The sequence below is a fragment of the Anomaloglossus baeobatrachus genome, chromosome 7, assembly GCF_048569485.1.
Source record: "Anomaloglossus baeobatrachus isolate aAnoBae1 chromosome 7, aAnoBae1.hap1, whole genome shotgun sequence".
Lineage (NCBI taxonomy): Eukaryota > Metazoa > Chordata > Amphibia > Anura > Aromobatidae > Anomaloglossus > Anomaloglossus baeobatrachus.
This window is the reverse complement of record NC_134359.1, coordinates 72,263,420-72,283,979: the sequence shown is the minus strand read 5'-3', so window position 1 is coordinate 72,283,979 and position 20,560 is coordinate 72,263,420. Positions and strand designations below refer to the sequence as shown.

Genomic DNA, 20,560 nt, shown 5'->3' with positions numbered 1-20,560 from the left:
AGAGAATTTTTTGTGATGCAAGTGAATTTATTGACACACTGCAAAAGTGAACCTAAACCAGAGCAACACCGACGTTTCGGCGTAGAGCCTTTCTCAAGGTAGTTGCATCAATGGTTACAGCTGGAAGGCATGGGTCACAAAGGACAACCGAAATGCATAAAGGGAGGCAAGGTTCTTTCACAATTGCAGAGTGTGCTCGTATGCAGAGGAGTGACAGTGTCACTGTGGAGGATGGGTGAACGCCTGCAGTAACGGCCTGTAGAAAATAGCAGAGGCTGGGTGTATGGCAGCAGCGGCGTGTGACACCTTTATGCATTTCGGTTGTCCTTTGTGACCCGTGCCATCCAGCTGTAACCATTGATGCAACTACCTTGAGAAAGGCTCTACGCCGAAACGTCAGTGTTGCTCTGGTTTAGGTTCACTTTTGCAGTGTGTCAATAAATTCACTTGCATCACAAAAAATTCTCTTGCTTTCATTTTGAGTGCTGGGGTTATATACTATTTATGACTCTTTTTCCCCTAAGCACCTAAATCAAGTGGTTGAGCCTGAAATTACCATTGCCCTATACCTTTTAAACAATGTGTCCCAATACTTTTGTCCTTATTAGTATACAGATCTCTATTTACTCATCTTACTTCTTTTGCAAAAAGAATCAAATAATTATCATTCCTTCTATAAACTCAGTCGTAAATTACAACAGGAATCAAAATGAGAAATGCTCAGAAAATGTATTAAAAAGATGGATGGGATGAATCCAGATAACACTGTTCTGTGTCACTCAATAGCGCATTGATTTCATCATGTGGAAGCAAAGAAAGTACTACACCTTAGGGAACATGTTTATTGTGTTCGGGGTAATACATTGGGTGCTCTCTGAGCTACAAAGGGATAAAGGAAATCCTTCAGTACAAACTGACAAAGGTAAAACAGTATTCACAACAGCGTGTACCACATAATCGGAAATATTTCTGGGTTTAATACAAATGACATTTTCTAGTAATCTACAGCTAACTTTAATAACGTCGTCATACAGATAATGAATTAGGCTAAAATGCACTATAATATTTGGTTTGGAACGGTATCCTTAGTACATCACAAAATACATTTTGATATCCCAAAGAAGCAAGACTTGCAAGTAGGCATTTTAACATGACTAATCTACAGCTACAAACTTCTACTCTTGATAGCATTTACCTTTTTTTTTGGGGCAGTATAACCATATAGGATAAAAGCAGAGAGTAGAATCAGTTTAACATATACACAGAAGTCCGTATTGTAAAGGCTATAAAGATTCCTCGCACGTTGTACAGATGCCTTGTGCTTCCCCTCGCTGTACAGTTTATGTAGCGTATCTCTTGGTCCACTGCCTGGCTATCCTGTCATGCTCTGCTCTGTTGGTCAAATACTGAGTGGCTATGCTTCCAACCAGGGGGTCAGCTGCAAAGAAGAAAACAAAGAGGTTGTAACAGCTAGAGATTACATTTCAGGACAATACTTCCAACTTGTGCATTGATAAACCTGAAGTGACTACAACGACTGAACACAATGAATAGTCAGAGGGCACAAAATAAAAACCAAAACAAACTTTCAACTTTTGGAAGAAGGGACCTTCAATTTTACCTTGAAAGGGTTATTACCATGTCCAAGTAGCCACGTCAAGGCAACCTCATATTCCTGGGAGCCTACACTGAACTGAAGCCTCTCTCTGGGTCAAAAACCTCCATGTGCATGGGCAAGTAGAAACAGGAGATATGCCTTGACGTGGCTAATGGGCAGATACAGTGCCTACAAGTAGTCTTCAACCCCCTGCAGATTTAGCAGGTTTGATAAGATGCAAATAAGTTAGAGCCTGCAAACTTCAAACAAGAGCAGGATTTATTAACAGATGCATAAATCTTACAAACCAACAAGTTATGTTGCTCAGTTAAATTTTAATACATTTTCAACATAAAAGTGTGGGTCAATTATTATTCAACCCCTAGGTTTAATATTTTGTGGAATAACCCTTGTTTGCAATTACAGCTAATAATCGTCTTTTATAAGACCTGATCAGGCCGGCACAGGTCTCTGGAGTTATCTTGGCCCACTCCTCCATGCAGATCTTCTCCAAGTTATCTAGGTTCTTTGGGTGTCTCATGTGGACTTTAATCTTGAGCTCCTTCCACAAGTTTTCAATTGGGTTAAGGTCAGGAGACTGACTAGGCCACTGCAACACCTTGATTTTTTCCCTCTTGAACTAGGCCTTGGTTTTCTTGGCTGTGTGCTTTGGGTCATTGTCTTGTTGGAAGATGAAATGACGACCCATCTTAAGATCCTTGGAGGAGCGGAGGTTCTTGGCCAAAATCTCCAGGTAGGCCGTGCTATCCATCTTCCCATGGATGCAGACCAGATGGCCAGGCCCCTTGGCTGAGAAACAGCCCCACAGCATGATGCTGCCACCACCATGCTTGACTGTAGGGATGGTATTCTTGGGGTCGTATGCAGTGCCATCCAGTCTCCAAACGTCACGTGTGTGGTTGGCACCAAAGATCTCGATCTTGGTCTCATCAGACCAGAGAACCTTGAACCAGTCTGTCTCAGAGTCCTCCAAGTGATCATGAGCAAACTGTAGACGAGCCTTGACATGACGCTTTGAAAGTAAAGGTACCTTACGGGCTCGTCTGGAACGGAGACCATTGCGGTGGAGTACGTTACTTATGGTATTGACTGAAACCAATGATCTTCCCGGAGCTCCTTCCTTTTTGTCCTTGGGTTAGCCTTGACTCTTCGGACAAGCCTGGCCTCGGCACGGGTGGAAACTTTCAAAGGCTGTCCAGGCCGTGGAAGGCTAACAGTAGTTCCATAAGCCTTCTACTTCCGGATGATGCTCCCAACAGTGGAGACAGGTAGGCCCAACTCCTTGGAAAGGGTTTTGTACCCCTTACCAGCCTTGTGACCCTCCACGATCTTGTCTCTGATGGCCTTGGAATGCTCCTTTGTCTTTCCCATGTTGACCATGTGTGAGTGCTGTTCACAAGTTTGGGGAGGGTCTTAATTAGTCAGAAAAGGCTGGAAAAAGAGATAATTAATCCAAACATGTGAAGCTCATTGTTCTTTGTGCCTGAAATACTTCTTAATACTTTAGGGGAACCAAAACAGAATTCTTGTGGTTTGAGGGGTTGAATAATAAATGACCCTCTGAATAAACTTCTCAATTTAAAAAAAATAAATAAAAAAGAAATAACATTCTTTTTTGCTGCAGTGCATTTCACACTTCCAGGCTGATCTACAGTCCAAATGTCAGAATGCCAAGTTAATTTCGAATGTGTAAACCTGCTAAATCTGCAGGGGGTTGAATACTACTTGTAGGCACTGTATATAATTGGCCATTTTTATATACTAAATATCTCCATTTTTTCTTAGATTTCCCCTAGCAGTAATGCAAGTCTATATGCTTACATTCATGGTTTGCATGCTTTAGCATTTCAGAGGGCCGCTGTCTTTTTCTGTCATTATATAGTGACAGATCGTTGCTAGTGGTCATAACCATGAATATCTACGTTTCTGCGATGCCCCGCGTATGAAGTAAAAGACATAGTAAATCAGAAGAACTATACTATATCTCTAATTGGAGGTATTTGATAATAAAAATATTATTATTATTATTATTATTATTATTATTATTAATACACCTATTACATATTTGGATAGGGTTCTGGAGATGGAAATATTTATTTAAACCAAATGCTTAAGCTATACTGCCCTATGCAACTGCAGCATAGTATAGGAGCAGATCGGCTTTTTATTAGCCATAAGAGTGTTCTTGCCCCCAAATTATGCTGTTCAAATGAACATAAACTTGCACATGATATAACCATATAATAGTTTGTCATTAAAGCGCACGAACCACCAGGATTTTCCTATATAAACTAAAGCCAGTGCTATGCTGGCACTATCATGCTGATTCTTTACATACCTGTAGTTGATAGGAGCTACAGAATATCTAATAGGTGGGTCAGGTTTGGCTAGTTATTCCCACCCCTGTCTGCTGCCTGTCCTTCCTCCCCCTGTATCTGTTAAAGGGGTTATCCGGCTTATTTTGAGTTTTTTTCATTATTACCCTATTGGGCTACATTGGGGCAGGTAAGTAGATAGAGACCACTTACCTGCCCTGCTGTCAGCCCCTCTCCCCCGGCTCAGAGTGGTCATGTGACCGCTCCTGCCGCAATTTTGCTGCTTCCGGTCATTTCATGTCAACATGGGAAGCCCGATGTGTGTATGCGGTGCAGAGCCCGATGTGTGTATGCGGTGCAGAGCCCGATGTGTGTATGCGGTGCAGAGCCCGATGTGTGTATGCGGTGCAGAGCCCGATGTGGGGCTGTTATTTGCAATGCTGTAGTGATAACAGGTCAGTGCTGGGGCAGAATATACTGACAGGGACTGTGTGTGTAGGGGGCGGGCAGGGGGCGAGGCTGGACACTGGGGTGGGGCTGGACACTGAGGCCGGGCGGTGCCAGCTCTGACTGGGAGGTTTTGCACAGGAAGTGGTCAGTTTGCTTGTGCTGAATGTAAACAGAGAGCTGCAGAGAATAAAGGGATAATTCAAGAGGAACAAAAGTTAGAAAACAAAAAATAACAATGTAGGGCTGTTTTATATGACAATACAGCGCAGATTACCTTAAACTCAAAAATTTTTGTTATGTCGGACAACCCCTTTAAGCATTTCACAGAATTTACTTGCCTGTATTTCAGAAAGTATACATCCGATCTCACAACTAAAGGTATGTATAGAATCAGCATGATAGTGCCAGTATAGCACTGGCTTTAGTTTATATAGGAAAATCCTGGAGGTTGGTCCTCTAAACTTTATCTACATCCAAAACTTGGTGTTTTTTATACGACGAAATATTTCATCAGGTGAGGGCGGTCGTCCATTGCACACAGACTCTGTACAGTTCACTCATGAAGACTTGTGTGTACATTGACACGATCCAGAATTTAAGCAGGTTTCTGAGAATGTTGATAAGAAGTCCCGACATCTACAAGCTGCACGTAGAGTGAAGCCGCTGCGCTTCCCATGCCTGCACACTGCTTACTGAATTTCCCTGGTGGTCGCGTGCAAGGGGAGCGCTGCTAATGTGTATGGCCATGTGTGATCTACAACTAACCTCACCCTGATCAGGATGTATATGGGAGCAGAGTAACACGCGGGTCCCTTTCCCTCCATTTGCTGATTACTTTTTATCAGTATCTGTTTAGGATTCCTTATTCTTGGTATATGAATACATGTATTGTTTGGTTTTTTTTCTCTCTATTTATTGTGTCGCAATATTTACATGAATGTTTTCTGTTAACTTTTTGTTACTTCTTCCCTATTGTGGCATTTTGTATCTTGAGATTTGAGGAGTTACAGTTGAGGATCCCACTCCGTATTTTACAGGTAGGTTACACCCCTTTAACCGCAACATAGGGTGTTTAATTGCGGGCAGGTTGTTTTTTTTGCAGGTGACGCCTTTTTGTATAGTGACTTTTGTATTTACAGGTTGCAGATCCTCTGAACCAGGGGTCCTCAAACTGTAGCCCAGGAGTCACATGTGGCTCGTGGCTGTTTGCCACCTTGGTTTCTTAACACTAGAAGTCCCAGAAATTTCGAGCTCCCCCTAAAGTCCCGAAAGTGGGTCAAATGATCCTTAAGGTGGTGTCATACACAGCGATGGCGTTGCTGCTACGTCACCATTTTCTGTGACGTAGCAGCGATGTCCCGTCGCGGTCGCTGTGTGTGACATCTAGCAACGAGCTGGCTCCTGCTGTGAGGTCGCCGCTCGTTGCTGAATGTCCTGCTTCATTTTTTGCTCGTTGCTCTCCCGCTGTGAAGCACACATCGCTGTGTGTGACAGCGAGAGAGCGACAAACTGAAGCGAGCAGGAGCCGGCTTCTGGCAGCCTGCAGTAAGCTGTAACCAAGGTAAACATCGGGTAACCAAGGGAAGCCCTTTCCTTGGTTACCCGATATTTACCTTCGTTACCAGAGTCCGCCACTCTCACGCTGCCAGTGCCAGCTCCTGCACGCCAGAGTACACATCGGGTAAATATGCAAGGGTTTGCTTATTAACCCGATGTGCACTCTGGCATGCAGGGAGCCAGCGCAAAGCGGTGTGCGCTGGTAACCAATGTAAATATCGGGTAACCAAGCCCTTGGTTACCCGATATTTACCTTAGTTACCAAGTGCAGCACCACTTCCACCCGTCGCTGCTGGCTGGGGGCTGGTCGCTGGTGAGATCTGCCTGATTGACAGCTCACCAGCCACCATGTAACGACGCAGCAGCGATCCTGATAAGGTCAGGTCGCCCGTCGTGATTGCTGCTGCGTCGCTATGTGTGAACCCAGCATTAGTCCAAACTGACCTAACTAACTAGAAACTAAATGGCTAAACTCAAATGGAAAACAACAACAACCTCCTGTGGTGCGACAGTAATGGCCTTAAAGGGAACCGGTCATCAGAAATTTAGCTTGAAACCTAAACGTTTCCCCCTCTGCAGCTCCTGGGCTGCATTCTAGCAATGTTCCTGTTTATGTGCCCCCTTTCTGACCAAAATAAAGACTTTATAAAGTGGTACCTTTTTGTATTGAAATCTTGATAATGGTACACGGGGGCGGGCTCTCTGGTGGCCGTTAGTTTGCCTCCTGTCGCTTTAGACCGTCCCCCATCGCTCCATTCCATACTTCAGGACGCCGCCCACTGCGCCCGAGGTGCCGCGCACGCGAGGAACGCTGGTCACGTTTGTCGCAGGCACGAGATTATGGGCGGCGCTGTGATTGCATCGCAAGTGCCCGCCCATCATCTCGTGCCCGCCCTTTCCCCTCTGCCACCAGCGTTCTGCGCAAGCGCTGGCCAGATGACCAGACGTCACCTCTCGTAACCGGTGGTGTCCTGCTCCGCTCCTCCCATCTATTTCCTGCTGCAGGGTAAGATGGGAAAGAGGTGACGTCGGGTCATCTGGCCAGCGCTTGCGCAGAATGCTGGTGGCAGAGGGGAGAGCGTGGCCACGAGATGATGGGCGGGCACTTGCGATGCAATCTCAGCGCCGCCCATAACCTCGTGCCTGCGCACGCGTGACCAGCGGTCCTCGCGTGCGCGGCACCTCGGGCGAAGTGGGCGGCATCCTGAGATATGAAATGGAGCGATGGGGGACGGCCTAAAGCGACAGGAGGCAAACTAACGGACACCAGAGAGCCCGCCCCCGTGTACCATTATCAAGATTTCAATACAAAAAGGTACCCCTTTACAAAGTCTTTATTTTGGTCAGAAAGGGGGCACATAAACAACAGGAACATTGCTAGAATGCAGCCCAGGAGCTGCAGAGGGGGAAACATTTAGGTTTCCAGCTAAATTTCTGATGACAGGTTCCCTTTAATTACAGAACAAAAAGATGGTGATTATAGGATCTTCGCTAAAATCCTTCAGGTCATTCTCTGGGTTCCAAAAGGTAGAAATGTTAAATGACCCCTCTCTGGGACTTCTAGTGTTAACACTGTCTAGAATATCACTGAATGCCAGGTCTTGAAATGGTGACTTCAGTGATTAGCCCTGCATGAAAGCAGATCTGTATGGGGGTAAGGTAGGAGCCCCTGGATGTTGGTATAGTGCCCCAGTGTGATTTCTGTGGAGAAGCTTTGGCTGTCATTATACCGGTAATGGTGGCTTTGGGTGTCACTACTGTGAGGGAAGCAGGAGCTGGATGTCGCTTGCGAACCTCGATCAGAGCTGAATGTGGTTCTCGAAGTCTGAAAGGTTGAGGACCTCTGTATTGGACTATTTTAAAGAAAATCTTTCAGTAGGTTTTTGCTATATAATCAGAGAGCAGCACAATGTAGGGGCTGAGACCCCGATTGCAGCGATGTGTCATTTGCTAGTCTGCATGCTGTCATTTTGAGATAAGCATGGTTTTCTCAGCCATAGACCTAGCAGTGCAAGGAATGCTGTGCCCTGTGTAACCCCGCCCACACCAATGATTGACAGCTTCCTATCAACATACAGTGTAGACAGAAAGCTGCCAATCAGTGGTGGGGGTTTGGGTTACACAGTAGTTGACAAGGAGGAATGAGACCGCTAGTCCTATAGTGATAATCTTCTGCTGATAAAATACTGATTTTATTGAAACCGCAACATGAGGACATGCAATTCAGATTTATAAGTGCATTCAATAAAGCATAGGATCAGCATTAGAAGCTATCACGACTGAAAAAGTTGGCATTTTATGTAATAACTTTTTAAACGAATAACCCATTTATAATCAGAATATAATTAAGACATGGTTTTTGCTTCCATGATTGAATATTTTGAACTATTTTGACTAAAAAAAAATATTCAAGTTATACATTTTTACATTTACCATGGATGTTATATTACACTACATCCTCCTGGGTGAGGTTTGCTTAAAAGGGAACCGGTCACCAGGTTTCCCCCGTATAAGCTGCGGCCACCACCAGTAAGCCCTTATATACAGCATTCTAAGAGTACTATACGGAAGTGTTCAGGCCGCTTTGTAGACCAGGTCTTGGTCCAGCACCTTCTCTCTTCCTTCCATTGCAGTCGTCCTTCCCAGCTCATTGTGGATGATGCGTCCTAAGTCATCCACACACAGGTCGCCATTGCTATCCTGCACATGCGCACTCTGATCTGTCCGGCTGAGGACAGTGCAAAGTATTGTAGAGCGCATGCGTGGGTGGTCTTTGACCTTTCCTCAAGCCTACACATTACAGTATTTTGCTCTGCCCTCAACATGGCAGATCAAAGTGTGCAGACGCAGGAGTGCAATACAGGCCTCTGTGTGGAGGACATAGGACACATCATCCACATGGAGCTGGGAAGGAGGACAATGATGGAAGGAAGAGGAGGTGTTTGACTAAAGGGTACTTTACACACTGCGACATCGCTAGCGATCTCATTAGCGATATGAAATTCTAGATTGCAAGTGCGATCTTTCGGGTTCGCACATAGGTCATTTAACGCATGTGCGATCCCGAAAGATCGCACTTGCAATCTAGACTTTCACATCGCTAATGAGATCGCTAGCGATGTCGCAGTGTGTAAAGTACCCTTAAGACCAGAGACGCCCATCGGACTCGACAGCCTCCCAGGTGAGTATAATAGAGGTTTATGTTATACAGAGTGGCCTGGGCTCTTATATACAGTATTCTAGAATGCAGTATATAAGAGCTCACTGGTGATAGCCACAACTTATAGGAGAAAACCTGGTGACCGGTTCCATTTAATGGTGTCTCTTTTCTTGTCTATGGGGTAGGACGTTCGTGAAAACTTTCACCATCACTTAGCAGTAAATATGAAGTGATGAGAAAGGCCAGTCAGCTGCCCCTGTGTGGAGAATGCTGATAACTTATGTATTCTGCTATGACGGGCAGAACTTCATACGGCCACATTTTTCTAGCCTTTGATGCAAATAGTACTGTACCAGCAACACGACGCGCTAAATCGTCCCATTCGCCCCTATATTGGCTTACCAGGGTTGCAGTCTGTCAAGAGGGAACAAATAGATAGCAAAACTTTTGATATAGTCAATGCCGGACTCCAGTTATCTTTCAGAATATCCAAGCAGATGACTCCTTGGCTGTTGATATTACAGTGATAGATTCTGGTTCTGAATGTGACCTAAAATTCAAGAAAAACAAAAAAGGTGCATTAGCTGCACACGCTACATATACTGATACAACACCGAGCTCATCAGCTACATGGAGATTTCCTATAAGTACATTGTACCTCCCCTTCGAGGGTCACAATTAGTGGCAAAATTAATGATCAGTCTTTATAAAACTTACAAAACTGTAGAAGAGGTGAAAACGTGTGAGATGATGAACTCATTAGGTCAGAAATATTAAAGGACATGTCCATTTTTAGGAAACGTTGATATATCTTTCAAATATACTGTTGGAAAATGTTTTTTTTTCGTCTTTTGTCCAGAAAGGACAGTGGTTATATATATATAGTCTCTCTCGCTCTTTCGAGGATCTGGTCTCTCCCGTGTTACACAGGTAATGGATTTAATGGGGTGCAGTGTAATTATTCATTTTCCCTTTGGTCGCGCTGCAGAGAAACGGAACACTTATTGGTAAGTTTATCCATAGATTACAGTTGATCTCTCGGGGTCCCTTCATGAGCGACATTTCATGATCAACTTTTTGTCAAGGGAGTCTAACTAGAAGGGATTGTTCAAGGAAAAGAACCCATTTACGTATGAATTTACAGAACAAAAAAAGTGAAATTCCTTCAATCTAGCAGATGATCACATTATTTTGCAGAAGACTGATTTCCTAACTGATTATGTTCAGGGACAGATCTATGAGTAGCAGATTGAGTGTTGACATTTGCAGAACATAGCCAAAAATGTCATTAAGGCCATGTTCACACAGGGCATTTTTGCAGCTTTTTTTGCATGGATTTTGCATTGGTTTTATGCAAATCCATGCAAATAAAACGCTGCTTTTACAGTAAAGTCAGTGAGATTCCAGGAATCTCACACACACACATCCCCTACGTTTTTTTTCCTGACTGATATGTCTACTTGCTTGGTTTTTGCTATATTTTTGAAAGGAGCAGCATGTCAATTCTTTCAGCATTTTTTCACCTGTACAAAACAGTGGGGAAGTGCAAAAAAACCTCTAAAAACTGCCAGAAAAAAACATCAAAACCACAGGTTATTTCCTGCCAAGAGATGACATTTTTCTACAGTTTTACAGCATAAAAAAGTAGCAAAAATGCCCCTGTGTGAACATAGCCTAAAGGGTGCCTAAAGGGTGCTTTACACGCTGCGACATCGCAAGCGATAGCACCCGCCCCCGTCGTTCGTGCGACATGTGGTGATCACTGCCGTAGCGGACATTATCGCTACAACAGTGTCAAACGCACATACCTGTTCTGCGAAGTCGCTGCCGAACAATCCCTCCTTCAAGGGGGAGATGTCAGCGTCACAGCGGCGTCACAAAACGGCCGTCCAATAGCAGAGGAGGGGGCGGAGATGAGCGGCCAGAACATGCCCCCCACCTCCTTCCTTCTTTCCAGTGGACGCAGGTAACGAGATGTTAGTGGTTCCTGCGGTGTCACACAGCGATGTGTGACGCCGCAGGAATGACGAACAACCAGCGGCATGCACTACCAACGATATTATGAAAAGGAGCGACATGTCAACGATTTTTGCGATCGTTAATCGTGGCTCCTAGCGGTCACACGCTACGATGTCGCTAACGCCGCCGGATGTGTGTCACTAACACAGTGACCTCGACGATATATCGTTAGCGATGTCGCAGCGTGTAAAGCACCCTTAAGGCTAAACTCACATGTCCATTGATCATCCATTAGAATGGATCCAGCAGCGATCCGTTTGTTTTCAAGTAACAGATTTCTACTGGAACCATTTTTTTTTTATTTTTTTCTCTTAACATTGAAGTCTATAGAAAATGGATCCGTTAATTAACCATCTGTTTTTCTTGCATTTGTAAAGGATCCTTTTTGACATACTGGATCAGTTTCAAATGGAAGATAAATAGCAATTTATTAACGGGTTCATGTTCCATAGACTCCAATGTTAAAAATAATGGATCCAGCTGAAATCAGTTATTTAAAAAGGGACTAAAAAGTTGTTTGCAGAACTTCTCTGCCCACGGATTGCTGCTGGATCCGTTCTAATGGATGATTACTGGTCATCTGAACTAGAGGATCTGCTGATTAATGTTGTTTGCTCCTAGAATTCATCAAAAGTCTTGAATAGTGATGGGCGGACTTGGACTGTAAAAGTCCGGATCCGTGCGGTTTCAAAAGTATCTGAGTGCCAGTCCCGGGGTTCTCAGGGAACTTTGGCTAATGATCGGGGTTGGGCAACTCTGGGAATAAAAAAAATAAAAGTAAGAATAGAACAAGTCTGACTGTAACCAATCAGACTCCAGAACTGCCGGTGGGCGGGGGAAGCAGTGAATATGCATGAAGGTAAATGAGCGGCCCTGAAAGAAGATCAAGCGGACTTGAAGCAGTTACAGCAGCGCCAGAGACTCAAAGTACAGCACGCTTGCACTAATCCCCACGATCCCTTCTACCACTATTTTTAAGTGCAGGATTCTGGTCCCCATAGATGTATATGGAGACCGGCATCAGGCCAGATATCCGGGATCATTTCTGGGCTGCAGTATTTTTTTTTCTTTTTTTTTTTTTTAATAAGTCCGGTTCGTCCCACATCTCCTTGATATCTGCTGGTTTGTCGATCACTAGGTCTTTAAGCAAAAGCAATAGAGTTCCACACCCATTGATGAATTTGTCGCATCTTTCGGGGCCGCCTTGTGCCAGACTCCGAAATCTCTTACAGATATGGGCTGGAGTAGATTTATAATACAATTTCACTTTCTATACTAAATTATAGTGAATCTGTCAAAATGCGATTGGCAAGTGTCCATTTAGGAAGAGTTGTGGGGGCTGGCAAAAAACCCCACAAAAGTTGAAACTTTTTTTGCAGAACTGAGCATCGTGCAAAATCTACAAGCTTTGCCAATATTGATTCCTATCTGATCGCTTTTTGACATTTTCTTTACTTCTGTTTTCAGCAGTATTGTAGAAACGCTTGCAGACTCCATACTATGTGCATTTGCAATGTTTGCTTTCACTTTTTAATTTTTTGCCTAATTTAACGGGTTGTCTCACCTTTCATCATGCCCTATTAAAGCATGTGGATCTCAAAAAAAGGGTGTCCCACAATTTGGGAGTTTTCTATGATTTGGCATCTCTGGTTTCCTCTGTCCAGAGTATTACGTGGAAGTCTACTCATCTGAACCGCCTCCATGCAATACTTAATTTTCCCTGCAGTGACTAAAATTGATCACCAAAGGTTTCAAAAGTTGGACCTAAGGCTAAGGGGTACTTTGCACACTACGACATCGCAGCTGCGAGGTCGGTGGGGTCAAATGGAAAGTGACGCACATCCGGCGTCGCTGTTGATATCGAAGTGTGTAAAGCGTTTTTGATACGATTAATGAGCGCAAAAGCATCGTAATCGTATGATCGGTGTAGTGTCCGACATTTCCATAATGTAGCTGCAGCAACAGGTACGATGTTGTTCCTCGCTCCAGCAGCAGCACACACCGCTGTGTGAGAAGCCGCAGGAGCGAGGAACATCTCCTACCTGCGTCACCGCGGCTCACGCCAGCTATGCGGAAGGGCGTAGGTGGGCGGGATGTTTACGTCCCGCTCATCTCCGCCCCTCAGTTTCTATTGGCTGCCTGCCGTGTGACGCCGCACGACCCTCCCCCTTAGGAAGGAGGCCTGTCGCCGGCCAGAGCGACGTCGCAGGGCAGGTGAGTGCATGTGAAGCTGCCGTAGCGATAATGTTCGCTACGGCAGCGATCACAAGATATCGCTGCTGCGACGGGGGCGGGTGCTATCGCGCTCGGCATCGCAAGCATCGGCTTGCGATGTCGTAGTGTGCAAAGTACCCCTAAAAGTCAAGACCAAGCCATTATAAAATGGACCGTTGAGCATGATTCAATAATTTATATATACATAATAGAAATACATTAAAAATTAACAAATGATACTACTTCTCTTATTTAAAGGGCTTGTCCACTACTAGGACAATCCCTTCTGACCCACATTACCTCCAGGCAAAATAATAGGAAAGAACTCGCGGTGTCTGCTTCTATCTCCCCGCTTTCGGGCACTGAAGCATAAACAAGAAGTGGGCGGCAGTCTCAGCGCTTACTTCCTGTTGATTAATCTGTTGATTTGTCCGAAGGTGGGGAGACAGAAGCCAATGCCGATTGGACATGGTGGATCCAGTGACGTCACAATGTCACGTGAGCACCACCACTGCTGGAGCCGCACTGGCCGCAGAGGAGAGTATAGGCTTTTTATTTTACCTGGGGGGGTAATGTGGAATCAGAAGGGGTTGTCCTAGTAGTGGACAAGCCCTTTAACTTCTGGAAATTAATAATTTCAGCCAAAATATCTTACAAAAAAAAAAGAAAATGTCCATTGGCTCCTTGTGCAAGAACATGTCTATAACACTTGTTAGATGATATTTTTGACCTCACAATTTAAGCTTTTCGAGCAAATACTGGAAAAAGCCTATACTCCCCTCCGCGGCGGGCATGGTTTCTACAGTGGAACAGCTTGCGGTGCTAGCTTCTGTCTCCCCACCTTTGGATACAGAAGTATAAACAGGAAGTGAGCGGTGTTAGCAGCGTTCACTTCCTGTTGATTAACCAGTTTGTCCGAATGCGGGGAGACAGACAGTGCCGGTTGGACATGGGGGGATCCTGTGACGTCACAATGTCACATAAGCACCAACACCGCTGGAGCCGCACCAGCCGTTGAGGATAGTATAGGCTTTTTTATTTAACCTAGGGGGAAAGGTGAAATCAGAAGGGGTTGTCCTAGTAGTGGACAAGCCCTTTAACGTCTGGAAATTAATAATTTCAGCCAAAATATCCTACAGAGAAAAAAAAAAAAAAAAAAGTCCATTGGCTCCTTGTGCCAGAACGTGTCTATAACACTTGTTAGATGATATTTTTGACCTCACAATTTAAAGCTTTACGAGCAAATACTGGCAAAATATCTATTGGATAAGAATTCAGTATGAACATGACCTAATCCCTAGTTTTCCCCTTATAAAATAATCATACTTCTTGTACGCTTTCCAATAGAGAGCACAACTTAGCAGAATATGGCTGAGCTCACTAACGGGCAGTCATTTCCTTAAAAACAGAGAAGTAGAGTATTTTATTTCTGGCCGTTCCAGATGTAACACGGCTGCCCGTGTCTTGAAATGTTATATTTGTCTCCTCCAAGTCATATTTAGGATTGCTGTCAATAGTCAGGTTGCAGTCTCACGCCTCCACGTTACTGATCCGCCGGGATGTGCAGAAGTCTGCACTAGCCTGAAACTTCTGGCCAGATCCCACAGGCGACAGCCAAGTCCCTGAATTGAGTGTCTCGAATAAAAGAAACAGCAATAGATCGCCCCCATGCTTTAATTACAGGAGGTGGTATCCAAAACGGTGTCAGTGCGCAGCACAAGATCCAAGCGATGACACCAGCCTCCAGAAATACCACAACAGCTTGATTTTCTATAAAGCGTGGACAGAGCTTCTCTGAAAGGCTGCATTTACCTTTGGTGGCTTGAATGGATAATCGGATGAAAACGTGATATCCAAAAAAAATACTCCTCCTTCATATACGGATCCAGGTGGTCCCAGAATAGTTGACCTCCACTCGTATATGTTGTCTCCCTTTGGGCCAGCACTGAAAATAGGAAAATAAATGATATTTAATAATAGTAAATGCCACAAACTACAGTAAACCACAAAAATACACTTAACTGGACCAGTAAATGAAAATCTATACAATTTTTATGTTGCTTGATATGTTAAAGTTCAGTAAAATAATAAAAAAAGACTAGAAGCCTTAATGAACATGTCAAGAAATGGAGAAATAACGGGGTACCCCTGCAAGTCTTGTTTGGTTTAAAGGAGTTGCCCGGTCTTCTGATAAAAGTCAGCAGTTCTGTGACTACACTCCTGAATTTTGACACCATTTGGTGCGCACACTGTCAGGATTCTCCACTACTGCCAGTGAGAGTGAGTGTTCACGTGACCTTAAGTACGCGAGTTGTGTACATGCGGTCATGTGCTGACTAGACATGCCCGACTTCTATCAATTCACTTGTAGTGAGAGAAGCCAAGCACCTCTAGTCTGAATGTGACTGGAAGTATGCAAATTATATACTGCGGACACATGACTGCCCTCTCCATGGCAATGAGTGAATTCTGACGGTGTCTGCACTCCACGGTCAGGATTTAGAAGTATAAAGTCACAGACTGACTGCAGACTTAGAGTCCGGACAACCCCTTTACAAATTAATTTTAGTTACAAGGATCCCATATAAATACAAAACAAAAAAAACCCCAAAAAAACCCTGTACCCAAGAGGGTACCATACAAAAGGCCGCAACATCGGAGCAATTGGTTGTACAACTTTTTTGCTAACAGATTGCTGCTGAATCCATTCTATCGGATGATTATCGGACATTTGAACATAGCCTCACCGTACATCCACGTGCACAGAATGACTGTTAATATGTCCGTTCTGCGTGCACAGATTATAATCTGCTCAGTAGCACATCTGATTTACACAGGGTGATGGCTCAACAATGATGATTTTTATAAGCAAGCTTAAAAATCAGTTTTCCTTACGCACAAGTATTTTGGAATCAGTCAGGTGGTTGCCCGTCTGTCTGAAGATGCCGAGAATTGGAATACACTTACGTATACACGTTCCTGAATATTCGCCATTATAAATATGTCCAAATTACTGTATATTCAAAGGAGTAAGTAGTGATGGGGTTTAAACCATAAGCCCTTGCCAGCCTGAGAATACCAGTACCCAGCTGTCTGTCTCATCACGGCTGGGTATCAAAATATGTGTGTGTGTGTGTGTGTGTGTGTGTGTGTGTGTGTGTGTGTGTGTGTGTGTGTGTGTGTGTGTGTGTGTGTGTGTGTGTGTGTGTGAGACACTGCACAGAGATTTTTAAAATTATTTAAATAATTTAAAAAAAAAAAAAAGCCTCATGCGGTTCCTCTTATTTTGATACACAGCCAAGGTAAGCGTACGGCCGGGGGATGCAGCCTGTAGCTGTTCACTTTATCTGTGCTGGGTATCATAATACAGGAGGACACGACACAAATTTCATTTATTTTTACATTAGAGGCACGCACACAATGTCTGTAATTGGTTGCAGTCAGACACGGTCACACAGGGTGTGGGCGCTGTCTCACTGCAACCAGAGACGTCGGGACTAATGGTGAAAGCAGTGCATATGCATGAGGCATAATTAGCGGCTCCGGACGTAGTGTTACAGCAGTGTGGGACACCGGTAAGTATAACACGCCTGCTTTTTACTTTATTATTGATTTTTTTTACCCAAGTGGTAGGATCGGGATTGGTACCTGGAGTTTCCCTGAGAACTCCGGGCCCGATGCACTGGTACTTTTGAGCCAGGGCGGATTTGGACTTTTACAGTCCTGGGCTGCCCATCACTAATTAAGAGCTTTCCAAATAGATAATGAAGACAGAGCATGGAAATATCAATAGATAAAACTGACGATAAGGCCTAAGCCACACGGCATGAAAATCGGTGCGAGTAGAGTGAGATTTAAAAAACAAAAAAAAAAAAAACAAAAACATCGCATTCCACTCGGACCAATATTAGCCTATGTACCAGCACCCATGAGCGATTTTTTTTCTCAGCACTAATCGGACCGATTGTAATGCGATACTCTCTCTCGCACCCATTTAAGTCTATGGGGCGAGAGTAAAATTACGCTGCACTCGCGGTACACTGGTGTACCGCGAGTGCAGTGCGAGACTGGCAATAGCAGTCTATGGAAAAGAGAGGGAGATAAATCCCTCCCCTCCCCTGCCCAGCGCTGGCCCACCCCTCCTCAGTGTTGGCCCGCCCCTTCTCAGCGCTGGCCCGCCCCCCGCAGCGGAGGTCCGCACGCACGGTCAGACCTCAGTCGCAGGGACACTCGCATGACACTCGGCTCTGCTGTGCTGCCAGCGTGACCCAATGTGTCATGCGAGGGGATCGCAGTAATCCCATTGTGGCCCCAGCCTTACTACAAAAAACGGTCCCGAGAATGAAACAACTAAAAGTGGTGTCCTGTCTTGTTATTATAGCCTTTGTACCTACTGAAACAGAAAAGAAACAGATAATTAGTCAGTGACTATACTGACCATGTATGGGATTGGCTTAGCCAGAAAGTGAGCCCCCATTATAGGACGTCTCTGCTGTAATGAAACGAAGCCAGAAGTGTAGGTGCTCGGATAGGATGTTTACATTTTTAAGAGGAGATAAAACTAGATACTTGTTTTTTTTTTCTTTGATAATCCCCTTTAATAACCACATACTACTATATTACCATTCTTACATTTTCGGGATGTGCGTCCTACTAATCTTATATTAAAGATAGACATCCTAATTAGGGAAACAAGGCCGAATAACTCAATGTTGCCATATTTTTTTTAGCCAAAACACCAGCAAGCAGAAAGACACAATGCTGCTATATAAACTTAACTACAAAATAGGATCTGATGACAACTTTTCGGAGTTTTATAAAACTTAACCCAATCCCACAATGTAATAGATAAGAGCAGTCATCTGTAGCCGCACTACACACTCAGTAATGGGCACAGTGCAGGCAGGAACACCGCTCCTCTTGTAGGGAAAGTGACCCACATAAGTGATAGTCACCATTAACAAGTCCTCCTGCTGCCATCTGAAGAACGGAGGAAATATTTCATCAAGTGCCTGTACAGTACAATCCACGGAAACCATTTTCTTCAGTTTGTCAAATATAGTAAAAATGTTTTAGACAAGAGTTCCAGGAAATCTAAGAACATCCTTCCATTTTTTTCTTTTTTTTTTTTTTTAAAAATCCCATTTTAAAAAGAGTAAATTTTGCATTTAAAGCGCACCAATCACCAGAATTTTCCTATATAAAACCTAAAGCCAGTGCTATACTGGCACTATGAGGCCGATTCTATACATACATGTAGTGGTCAGCTCGGATGTATAGGTTTTGAAACACAAGCAAGTAAGGTTTGTAAAATCAGCAGGTATTTATAGTTATCCCCTTCCTCTGTTATTTATGCTAATTCTATTATACAATCGTTTTACTTTGTAACTAAAAGGACCTGTTGTGATGTCATACCCATGTGACCAGTAGGGGCAGGGCCTCAGCCAACTTAGCTGATACCAGGAAACAATATTTTTCTGTTGGCTGAGGCCCCGCCCCTTGTGGTCACATGGGTATGACATCAGCACAGGTCCTGCAAGTCACAAAGTAAAACAATTGTATAATAGAATTTGCATAAATAACAGGGGGCGGGAATCACTATGAATACCCACCCCAGCTATCATCAGATCGGCAGCTGCTGTCACTCAACAAGCTGCTGATTTTACAAGATTTACTTGCTTGTGTTTCAAAACCAATACATCCGATCTGACCACTAAAGGTATGCATTGAATCAGCCCGATCGTGCCAGTATAGCACTGGCTTTAGGTTATAAAAGGAAAATCCTAGTGATTGGTGTGCTTTAACCATTAAAAGTACACTACATCCTACTAGTGTTTCCTTGATAATAAGACTGGGTCTTATACTATTTTTGGTTCCAAAAGATGTGCTAGGGCTTATTTTATTTTCCATGAACAACAATCCAGATTTATTCTTGAACATATCTCACCAAACACTATGGCATGTGTCCGCCGTCTGTCTGTCATATACAGTGCTGGCCAAAAGTATTGGCACCCCTGCAATTCTGTCAGATAATACTCAGTTTCTTCTTGAAAATGATTGCAATCACAAATTCTTTGGTACAGTGGAACCTCGCTTAACGAGTAACCCACTTAACGAGAATTTTGCTTAACAAGCAAAGCTTTCTGTAAATTTGTAACCCGCTGTACGAGAAAGCTTTGCTGTACGAGCGAAATCCTCACTGCACACACTTCCGGTTCCGTACATCCACCGCGCTCTAACCCGCACTTGCAGTCCACACAAACACACATGTACGCACAAACACAAACATACACACACACACACATACAGTACAGTATTATGCTCACCTTACCTTCCGTTCCACCTCTGGGCTCATGGTTCTTGTAGTTCCAGAGTACATCGTGGCGAACTACAAGTACCATGAGGCCGGCGGTGGAACGGAAGTAAGGTGAGCATATATATGTACCTTCCGTTTCATCGCCGGCCTCCTGGGTCCTGTAGTGCGCTGCTCTGCTCCACTCCAGGCATTGGCATCCATAGCAACGAAGCAGAAACTTCCTGGTTCCTGTCACCGCTTGTCAAAGGCAGCGCGCTGGCCAATCAGAGGCAAGCGGCTCTGCCTTTGACGTCAGCGCTCTGGCAGGAAGTTCCGCCCTCGTCGTTATGGTTACCTGATACACGGCCCGCACCGGAGAACAGCAAGTCTCAGGAGACCGGCGATGGAACGGAAGGTAAGGTGAGCATATAATATATGTGTGTGTGCGCGCTTGTGCGCGTGTGGAATGACAGAATAGGGGACCAGGATGCGACATTTAACACATTGTGGAACGAAATGTCAGCATTGCAATGATTTCCTATGGGAAATCTTGCTTTGCTGAACAAGTAACTTGATTAACAAGCACAGTCCCAGAGCAGATTGTTCTCGTTAAGCAAGGTACCACTGTATTATTATCTCCATTTATTTTGCTTGCAATGAAAAAACACAAAAGAGAATGAAACAAAAATCAAATCATTGATCATTTCACACAAAACTCCAAAAAGGTGCCAGACAAAAGTATTGGCACCCTTAGCCTAATATTTGGTTGCACAACCTTTAGCCAGAATAACTGCGAACAACCGCTTCCGGTAACCATCAATGAGTTTCTTACAATGCTCTGCTGGAATTTTAGTCCATTCTTCTTTGGCAAACTGCTCCAGGTCCCTGAGATTTGAAGGGTGCCTTCTCCAAACTGCCATTTTGAGATCTCT

General features: G+C 44.2%; 1 protein-coding gene across 1 annotated transcript in view; it reads right to left on the bottom strand.

The window, feature by feature from the left end:
- Nucleotides 1-828: 828 nt before the first annotated feature.
- Nucleotides 829-20,560, bottom strand: part of UBE2E3 (ubiquitin conjugating enzyme E2 E3) — a 90,742-nt gene continuing 71,010 nt past the window's right edge. Inside the window, exons 4-6 of the mRNA XM_075317407.1 lie at nt 15,146-15,278; nt 9,503-9,650; nt 829-1,438 (exon numbers count right to left, since the gene is read on the bottom strand). Of these exons, the coding sequence (XP_075173522.1) occupies nt 1,341-1,438; nt 9,503-9,650; nt 15,146-15,278 (379 nt within the window). The 3' untranslated portion in view covers nt 829-1,340. The remainder of the gene's footprint in view (nt 1,439-9,502; nt 9,651-15,145; nt 15,279-20,560) is intronic.